Here is a 9,174-nt window from a genome sequence, read left to right on the forward strand (position 1 = left end):
AAGCGGGGAGGAAACACCACAGATATATTCGCTCGCTAGTTGTGCTCAAAGCTTCAGGTGACTTGCTTTGTTCTGCCCCTGGGTGAATTAGTTTGTGGCTCGCCCTTCTGCTCGCTCCCAGTGGAGCATGCCATCATTTCCTGAGAACTCAGAGGCTTCAAGGTAGCTCTCCACCCCAACAGGTTCCTGTACCGGTTGACAGTGACACTGCCACAAACATGCCAAGGAGAAACTTTTCTTCTGAGTAATTTGAGTGTCACATTAAATTAATAGGACAAAATATCCTACCTTCCAGGCCTGTTTATACCCATCAAGAACCCTAGGACAACCAGGCATTGGGAATTTACCTTTGTGCAGTAGGATAGTTAATACAGTGGTACCTCGGGTTAAGTACTTAATTCGTTCCGGAGGTCCGTTCTTAACCTGAAACTGTTCTTAACCTGAAGCACCACTTTAGCTAATGGGGCCTCCTGCTGCCGCCGCACCGCCAGAGCCCGATTTCTGTTCTTATCCTGAAACAAAGTTCTTAACCTGAAGCACTATTTCTGGGTTAGGGGAGTCTGTAACCTGAAGCGTATGTAACCCGAGGTACCACTGTACACATGTTTGTACATCCTGCTGTGGGCAAGCCAGAGTTCAAGGGCCCATTCCATCCAGGCAAGAACGCCAGGAGGGTTTGAAGAAGCAAGGCTGATGAGAGGTGCAGCCTGGGAAGAGGGGGTGTGGTTGGGGAGGGTGTGGCCAGAGAAAAAGGTCCTGAAGGTTCCCCACCCCTAATTTAATAAATCCCCAGAGCGGGGGAAATCCTTGTTCCTCTTACCCTGGATAACATCGTCCCCCAACCCCTTCTCTCAATGGAATAACATTTTATACAGAGTATCGTGCAGACTGGAGTGTGTGCAACAAAGGGACTTTACCAGAACTGCAGGACTCTTACCAAGATATAAAGCAGCTGCACTTCTAGATTATACTTAGTAACTTCTTTTTTTGTGCTCCCCCTTCCCTACAACTGCTTGTGAAACACTTTGGTTCTTGTGGCTCAGTTTGTACAATCTACACACATGCACTCACACGCATGCCCCAGATTTCCTTGGTTATTCAACATGCTGTTTTTTGTCCCCTTAGGATTTTTTTCGTAAATATATTCCTATATTTCTGCAAATCCAAAAGCTTTTCTAAACTTGCTGATGTCTTTCTCTTGCTTATCAGAGTTGGCTATAATCTTATTGGGCTGTTGGCACTCACCCACTTATGGTAAGTTCACTATTCAAATGAGTGGTGTCTGACATACCTCTGTTTTGAAGGTGTCTCAGAATGACTATTTCTTAACCAAAGGCACCGACTCAAAGACGTTAGCAATTAAGGTAAGCAAAATGAACTCTGCAAAAGCCAAATCTATAAATAATACTTCACTCAAAGGGAAGCAAGATGTGCTTTGCAAGAGCTGAGCTGCTACATCAAACAAGTCCAAGAAGGATGCTAGATCAGAAAACACTGCATGATCACAGGCTACATATAGGTTAAGCAAGACAAGCTTTGCAAGTCTTCTTCTGCTGCAGGGTGCTGGAGATTAAAACATGTAATCAAAGTCTTAAAATGGCAAAATAAATTACAAGTCGGATCTGCAACAAAATGTTGCAGTGTGTGATTCTTGCTTCTTCTAGTTTCCAGTCTCCGTTCCGTCTCCCTTCCCTGGTTTTCTGTTTTTCCACCCACAGTCAGTATTATGTGTCCATTGAGCATGTTCAATCCTCATTGGACTGCCTCCCCACACTCTTTGGTATTTTTCCTTACAGTTTTTTTTGTACTTCACCTAACCCCAAGCTTGCTGGTGTGGTACTCTTTTGACTACATTTGCAACAGCATTCACTGCTTGAACATTGGAGACAGAGGGAATAATCTTAAATGTTTTTACTGAAGTGACTGCATGAACATGATTTGAGGCATGATTTGAGAATCAGGGTTCCACTCCAATGTCGATTCACTGGTCTTAATTCATGCTTTAAATTATGTTTGCAGTTTGCTTGGTTGGACAGGCACTCTATAACGCTATGAATGAATGAATGAATGAAGCACATGGTGAAAGAGATGGAATACTTCACACCCTTTAATCTTTCTGATTCTGAGTACAATAAACAGTTGAAGTGTGCTAAGTAAGGAGGGATAACATGGCACAAGGTGTTTCCAGACTGTTGCTGTTTTCAGGTGAGACTCAGTCCCATACTGGCAAATCCAGGTTGCACGAATGAGCTGATTTTGGAGCTCTTGCACAACAAACCCACTTCTCCCACAAAAGTAGGCTTTCTGAAAGTGATGGGGAAATGAATTGGAAAGAGTGGGGAGTTAACACTTGCTTTGGCACAATGTCCCCCCCAACAAAACAAAAAAATCACAATGGATGCTTTTTGAAGAGCCAATGTTGTCTAATCTCCCTGCAAACCAATTGGGATGAAAGCTCAATAAACGGGACACCTTGAAGTGCCCACACTTACTGAAAGAAACTCTATTGCAAAAGGCACAGGCCCATGCAGTTGGGCTTTGCTTCCAGCAGAGGGCATCCTTATCTTTGGGAAAAAGAAGCTGTATGCACCTTGACATAACTGAAAACTTTTTTTTTAAGGAGGGACAGACATAGAATTGTAGAGTTGGAAAGGACCACAAGGGTCATCTAGTCCAACCCCTTGCAATGCAGGAACTGTTTGGCTCAAACCCATGACCCTAAGATTAAATTTTGTGGCTCTACAAAGTGAGATATTTTGTTGACTATTCATGTCAACAAATTAATGCTGTCCTTCCATGGTTGTTTTTTAATGCATGGTTGACATGCATGTCTTTATATCGCTGAATGGTGTATTTATTATTGTTAACTTGCCTCAACATCATTTTGAAATAAAGGAGGGAGAGAATAGCTGTCAAAATACGTTAAACAAAGTGTGTATTGACTTAGCGCATAGGTGGAAAGAGCCTTTTTCGGCTGAGGGATGCATTCTGTTCTGTTCAAGGTCACAGTCCAGCCAGGCCAAAACATTCAAAAGGGATAGCACTGTGGGACTGAGTTTTCCCCCCTTTTGTTGAGATATTAAAAACAAACTGTTCTCTTGTGTGCCCACACAAAACACAGCTGGCTGGGTCATTTCCAGATTTAGTGTGGTGTAGAATATAGAAATATAAGAAGCTGTCTTATACTGAGTCAGACCATTGGTCCATCGGGCTCAGTATTATCTACATTCTACAATGACCAGTAGCAGTTCTCCAGCATTCCAGACTGGGATTTACTCCAGCCCTTCCTGGCAATTGAACCTGGGACCTTCTGCATGCAAGGCAGGAGCATTGGCCACTAGCTATAGCCCTTCCACATAGAAGGCAGAGTGCTGGGCTTGGACTGGAGAGGCCAGGTTTAAATCCATGAATTTCACTGGGTGATCATGGACCAGCCTCTTCCTCTCAGCCTAAACCTACTTCTAGGTTGTGAGCATCAAGTGGCCTAGCCTGGTGCATGCTGCCTTTAGTGCCCTGGAGGGACAGTGAACTATAGAGATGAGACTGACAGGTGATAACAGAGGAGACTAACTGCTGGGCCACCACAAGCACAAATCAGCACACATAAATGTGTGTCAGCTGTGTGTCACGGGAAGGCAACGGAGTCATGTGACATGCTTTAATCAATAGTACAAAGATGGGAGATATCAAAAGCACATCTTACCCATCCCACTAAGAATCACCTTGCTGGGTTAGACTGAAAATTATTCTCCACCATCCATAATTGGAGGGTAGACAAAGGGTTAAGCACCTTGCCTCTTATGGCTGATTTCTCCCACCCCCACCCCCTCAGCCACAAGTGAACCACCATTAAGAGAGTAGCTTAATGTTTGGGTTGCTGTATGTTGCTCTATTACTGCTATTACTGTGCTATTGTTTTGATTGTGAATACTAATGCTTGTTTTAAAATGCTTTCAGTATATTTTCCATACTGCTTTGGAAAGGTATTTTCTATTTTGATAGGTGGCCTAGAAGCATTTTCAATGAATAAATAGCCGTCCCATATACATATATTCAGAGCAACCCAACACCTATATGCTCAGAAGTAAGCCTGATCAAATTCTCAGGTGATTGTGTACCATATTGTTAAAAGCAATACTAAATAAATAAATACAAGTCAAAGAGAGCTACCTATCAATTGATTAACTACATTTTGACTTATTGATCATATGAGTTTAACTGATTTAATCAATCAAATCTGCATGGATTAGGAATGAAGCAGTTGTTCTGACGGAAAATATATTTCCCTGTTTCACACATGTGTCACAGCAAGCATTACCTCAGAGGAGCCTTTCCTTGATGCTGAGTGGATTTTACACTTCTGACATTGCTTCTTGTTTGTATTGATTGCAGGTTTTTTTTAATTGGATGTTTTATGTTCTTAACTTGAAAGCTTCTTTGGGGACAGAAAGCAGGATAGACATTTTACAAATAAATGAATAAATAAATAATGCCTTTTTGTGTGAGTAGGATGCATGTGTCTTTTCTCAGAAGATGCTTATCACACATAGATGTGTAATTACCGTATTATGCTCTATAACTCACTTTTTCCCTCCTAAAAAGTAAGGGGAAATGTGTGTGCGTCTTATGGAGCGAATGCAGGCTGCGCAGCTATCCCAGAACCCAGAACAGCAAGAGGGATTGCTGCTTTTGCTGTGCAGTGATCCCTCTTGCTGTTCTGGCTTCTGAGATTCAGAATATTTTTTTCTTGTTTTCCTCCTCCAAAAATTAGGTGCGTCTTGTGGTCTGGTGCATCCTATAGAGCGAAAAATACGGTATTTGCCTTAAGAATAATTAACCATTACTTAGAAAATCTGATACTTAGAGGAGCTTTTTAAAAAAATCAAAGGATTTTTAATCAATATAAATGATTACTCAACTAAGGTGTGATCCTGTGGTCCTTTGGCTGACAGGCATGAATGAGTGAATCTCCCTCTTTCCTCGGAAAGGGAGCTCTGCCACCATTGCTGCTTCACCATATTTGTCCAATGGAGTAACAGTAAAAAAGGGATCTTATTACAGGTATGCTGGAGGGAAGCTTTGGATTCACTGGATCCTGTTTCCCTGACACACCCTTGGAAAAGGGTTGGGGAACAAAGTATGCAAGCCCCTGTTTTTAATTGGTTTGTGGGTTTCAGCCTTGTTTTACCTATAATTTTATTTCTGCACTACTTGGAGATTTTTATGATCAAGTGGTTTATTAAGTTTTCTAAATAAATAAACCAGAAAACAGCACTTTTCCCACTTGTAATTCCCAGCAACTGGAATACAGAGGCATACCGTCTCCGACAGTAGAGGCAGAACATACTGATCACTGCTAGTAGCTATGGATATCCTCCATGAATTTATCTAAGCCTTCGCAACATGTCTGCTCAGAAGTAAGTCCCACTGGGTTCGCACTCCTCACAACCTCTCCTGCCCCAAAGAAGGCCCTTCCACAGGTTCTTTGACAGCAGTGGGGCTCACCTTCGATGCTGGCTTCTGTGACCTACTGCAGCTAGGGGGCTCCATAACATGCTTCACTTGCACTGAGGTTACATCCTCCTCACTTGCCCTGGAATGAAATCGAGAAAGAAGGATTGGAGCCAGAAGGAAGGTACACAAGAGGCCACAAAGGCTAACCGTCTCTCAGCCAAATAATTGCTTCTGCTTCCCTTTTTCATTGAGCACTTGCCCATCCCAGCCACTCCCTATATGAGGGGTGGAGATCCTTTTACAGCCCAAGGGCTGCATGCCCTCTTGGGGGGGTGTTTCCTGAATTGTAACCCCTCACTCATGCTTTGCTGTTCTTAACTATCGCCTGTCCTTGCTGCCACCAGCAAGTAAGGTAATATTTTCTTATATTTGGTATTTGGTCCTTCAAAATACTCAGGGCTCAGGTAGTGGTTGCTTTGAGCTGAGAGAGAGGAAGTGAGGGCAAAACTAGAATCTGACGCTAATTGTTCATTGAAAGATGATCCCTACTGAGCTCCCTGAGATGACTCAGCTGTGGCCTGTTTCCTGAAACAGCTCCTGTTGAAATGCAAACAGAGCAGAGGACAGGAGCATATCAGCAAGCTGCAGAGTGGAAAGGAAGGATTGCCGAGGGCTCCTGGAGAAATGTCCAATGTCCTTCTTGCTGCTGATTATGACCCAAACATCTATTTGTCAAAAAAAAAATATGTTGGCATTCAGGTGCACCTGTCATATGTACTTTACTGGATAGCTCACTCAGTAGAGCATGAGACTTCTTAATTTTAGGGTCGTGAGTTCGAGCCCCACGTTGGGCAAAAGATTCCTGCCTTGCAGGGGGTGGACTAGATGACCCTCGTGGTCCCTTCCAACTCTATGATTCTACCACTGATCTGCAGCTGTTTCCTGCAAACCCCTGTACAGGAAGCTGGCTTATGCCAAGTCAGACTATTGGTTCATCTAGCACAGTTATTGTTTGCAATGACTAGCAATGACTGTTTGCAATGACTAGCAATGACTCTCCAGGAATTTTCCCCTACCTTTCCTAGAGACTGAACCTGGGACCTTTTGCATGCAAAAGAAGTGTTCTGCACAGGGCTGTCCCGATACATTTTGCAGAGGACAAACACATTCCATATACAAAAGCAAGCTAGTTTAATGGAGCCAGGACATGCCATATTGCATACATACCTCTGTTCTTCAAAAGGGGAGAATTGCCTGGAGAAGGCACAGTCAGGGGTCTACCGCCACTGGTCCCCAATATTTGCTGCCTGAGGCCGTTTCCTCACTTTGCCTAACAGTAGAGCCACTTCTGGCTCTTCCACTGAGCCACGGCCTCTGCCCAGTTATAAACCTATGCACACTCCCCCAACACAGGAATGTGCAGATAACTTCAAAAACACATCTGAGCACCTCATTGTCCATATATATATATATATATATATATATATATATATATATATAAATTATGTGGTCTATGTCCTGACAAAGGTGTAAAGGTGAATCTTCACATCTGCACTTGTAAACTGCAACACAGCTCTCCTTTAAAAATTGTGTTTAACTGAATTTCATGATGCAGCTCTCCAACCAATGTTTACAAAAATATATGGGGGGGGAGTGTTTCCATAAAAATGCATATAATTTATTTAATTTTTAGATTTATATACCGCCCTTCATTATAAGATCTCGGGGCAGTTCACAGAATATTTGAGAAAATAACATATAAAAATGCAATATATTAGGGGAAGCTGCTTGCAAAAATGTGTAATTAGCCAAAACTGCATACAAAGAACACTGCACTAAAATATGATTTTTCACAAGGATGCTAACAAATAATAATCTCCGATTCATGTGGAAATGTGGAAAACTGAATTTAAGACTGGGGGGGGGGGAGAGAGAAATTAAGATAACGCATGTTGACAGATCCCACCCTCCACATCCTTACTCCTGACCCAGGGGCACTTCCAGGCCTATCCTAGTACACTCACCCTTCCGAGGTTCTCTTCTTCCGAGGCCTCATCCTCCATTTCCCTCTGCCGCCTTCATCTCTCGCTCCTGCCAACCTGGGACCCTCATCTTCATTTTCCCGCCTCTGCTGCAGCTCCTTCAAGCTCAACTCACTCCTTGAGAAGAAGCGAGAAAGCCGCCTTTTCAGACCCTCTTTCTTTGCCATGGTGGCAAACTGAGTCCTGACCTCCAGGCCTGAGAGAAATGAACTGCTAGAGGAGGACGGGCTGAGGCTGCCGCTACACCCTGCCTGCAAGCGAAGGCCAGGCGGGTGGCTCTTTCTGTAGCCAGAAGCGCTTTGCTTTTCCACCTTCACGCTCCCTCAGCCTGAGGAGGCGGCCCACCTGTGGGGAGGATCCGGGTGTGAAAGGCGTGACACCTGCTGACAGATCCAGGCGTGCCGCTTTGGGAGCAAAGCCAAGGGCAGGCTCCGAGGCCTACGCTGGAGAGGGGAGCGGTTTTAAGTTCCTGGCTGATATTTCTCCAACTTGGGGGGTGGAGGGGGGCAGTGTTCGCCTGGTCAGGAGCAGCCTAGAGACAAATGTGCCATTCAGAGCCCCAAAGGAAAGGTGGGGAAGGACTTTGGAGCAAAGGTGCCTGAGGAATTTGAGAGGTGGCGGCTGAGGGATTAGGTCATAATAAGGTTCCAGCAACGGCAGCCGAGAGTAAACAAAGCAGCCACTGGTAACTTATTGAGGAAAAGCTACCGGTTAATTTATGGGCTCAAGAGGAAGGTGCTGGTATTAACCTTTAAAGCCCTTAATGCAGCCTTTGCCAACCTGGTGCTCTCTAGAAGTTTTTGAACTACAACTCCCATCAGCCCTAGCCTGGTGGTCCATACAAAATAGAAAGGAGAATGGACTCTGGTACTCATTCAGGCCACACACACAAAAAAATTGTATGTGTTTTAGTGTTAAAAACTTCTTTTGTTTGGTCTGACTACTTTTTCAAGCTAGTTCTGGTCAGATTTTAAGAATGAAGTGTTTTGAATTCCAAACTCCCAAAGAAGGGTGGGTTTTTTATGCACATTAATAGATTTGCACTACCAACCACTGGAGCATGTATGTTCTCTTTGTTTTGGGTAGTTGTTAGCTCCACTCTAGACTTTCAGGCAGTGAGGTTCAAAGTCTGGGGAGAGATTCTTCATGTGTTTGACTGAACATGTTTAGACTCCTTGGTGCAACCAGGAATTCTGCACAGCTACACAAACCTGGGGAAAATTCCCCTTCAGAATTTTATGCTCAACTGGAGGAAGTTTGAGGGTGGGGGTGGAACAGACAGGGCACCAAGTGTGGGGCTAGCATGGCCACCTCTGCACACTTTGGGCACATTCATGCCATAAAATTAAAAGAACCCTAATACTACTTTAAAGTCATGGCTTCCCCCAAAGAATCCTAGGAGCTGTAGTTTGTTATGGGTGAAGATAGTTGTTTGGAGACCCCTACTCCTATCACAGAACTACAATTACTAGAGTTCTTAAACTGTCAATTCCTCACAGCAGGGAAATCTTGCTATTTGTAGCTCTGTGAGAATGTGGATCTCCTAAAGCTCTCAGCACCCTTAAGAAACTACAGCTCCCAGGATTCTTTGGGGAAAACCATGACAATAAAAGTAGCATATCAGTACTCCAAATGCATGGGGCAGACTTCCAGTCTCTTCCCACATGCAGTCTTTTTA

The 9,174-nt window shown here is 43.8% G+C and overlaps 1 protein-coding gene across 1 annotated transcript in view; it reads right to left on the reverse strand.

Annotated features, from left to right (window-relative positions):
- Positions 1-7,839, reverse strand: part of CRYBG2 (crystallin beta-gamma domain containing 2) — a 58,608-nt gene extending 50,769 nt beyond the window's left edge. Inside the window, 2 exon segments of the mRNA XM_083625702.1 lie at positions 5,506-5,593; positions 7,479-7,839. Coding sequence (XP_083481828.1) covers positions 5,506-5,593; positions 7,479-7,663 — 273 coding nt within the window. The 5' untranslated portion in view covers positions 7,664-7,839.
- Positions 7,840-9,174: the final 1,335 nt, after the last annotated feature.

The sequence above is a fragment of the Podarcis filfolensis genome, assembly GCF_964270895.1.
Source record: "Podarcis filfolensis genome assembly, chromosome: 8".
Taxonomy (NCBI): domain Eukaryota; kingdom Metazoa; phylum Chordata; class Lepidosauria; order Squamata; family Lacertidae; genus Podarcis; species Podarcis filfolensis.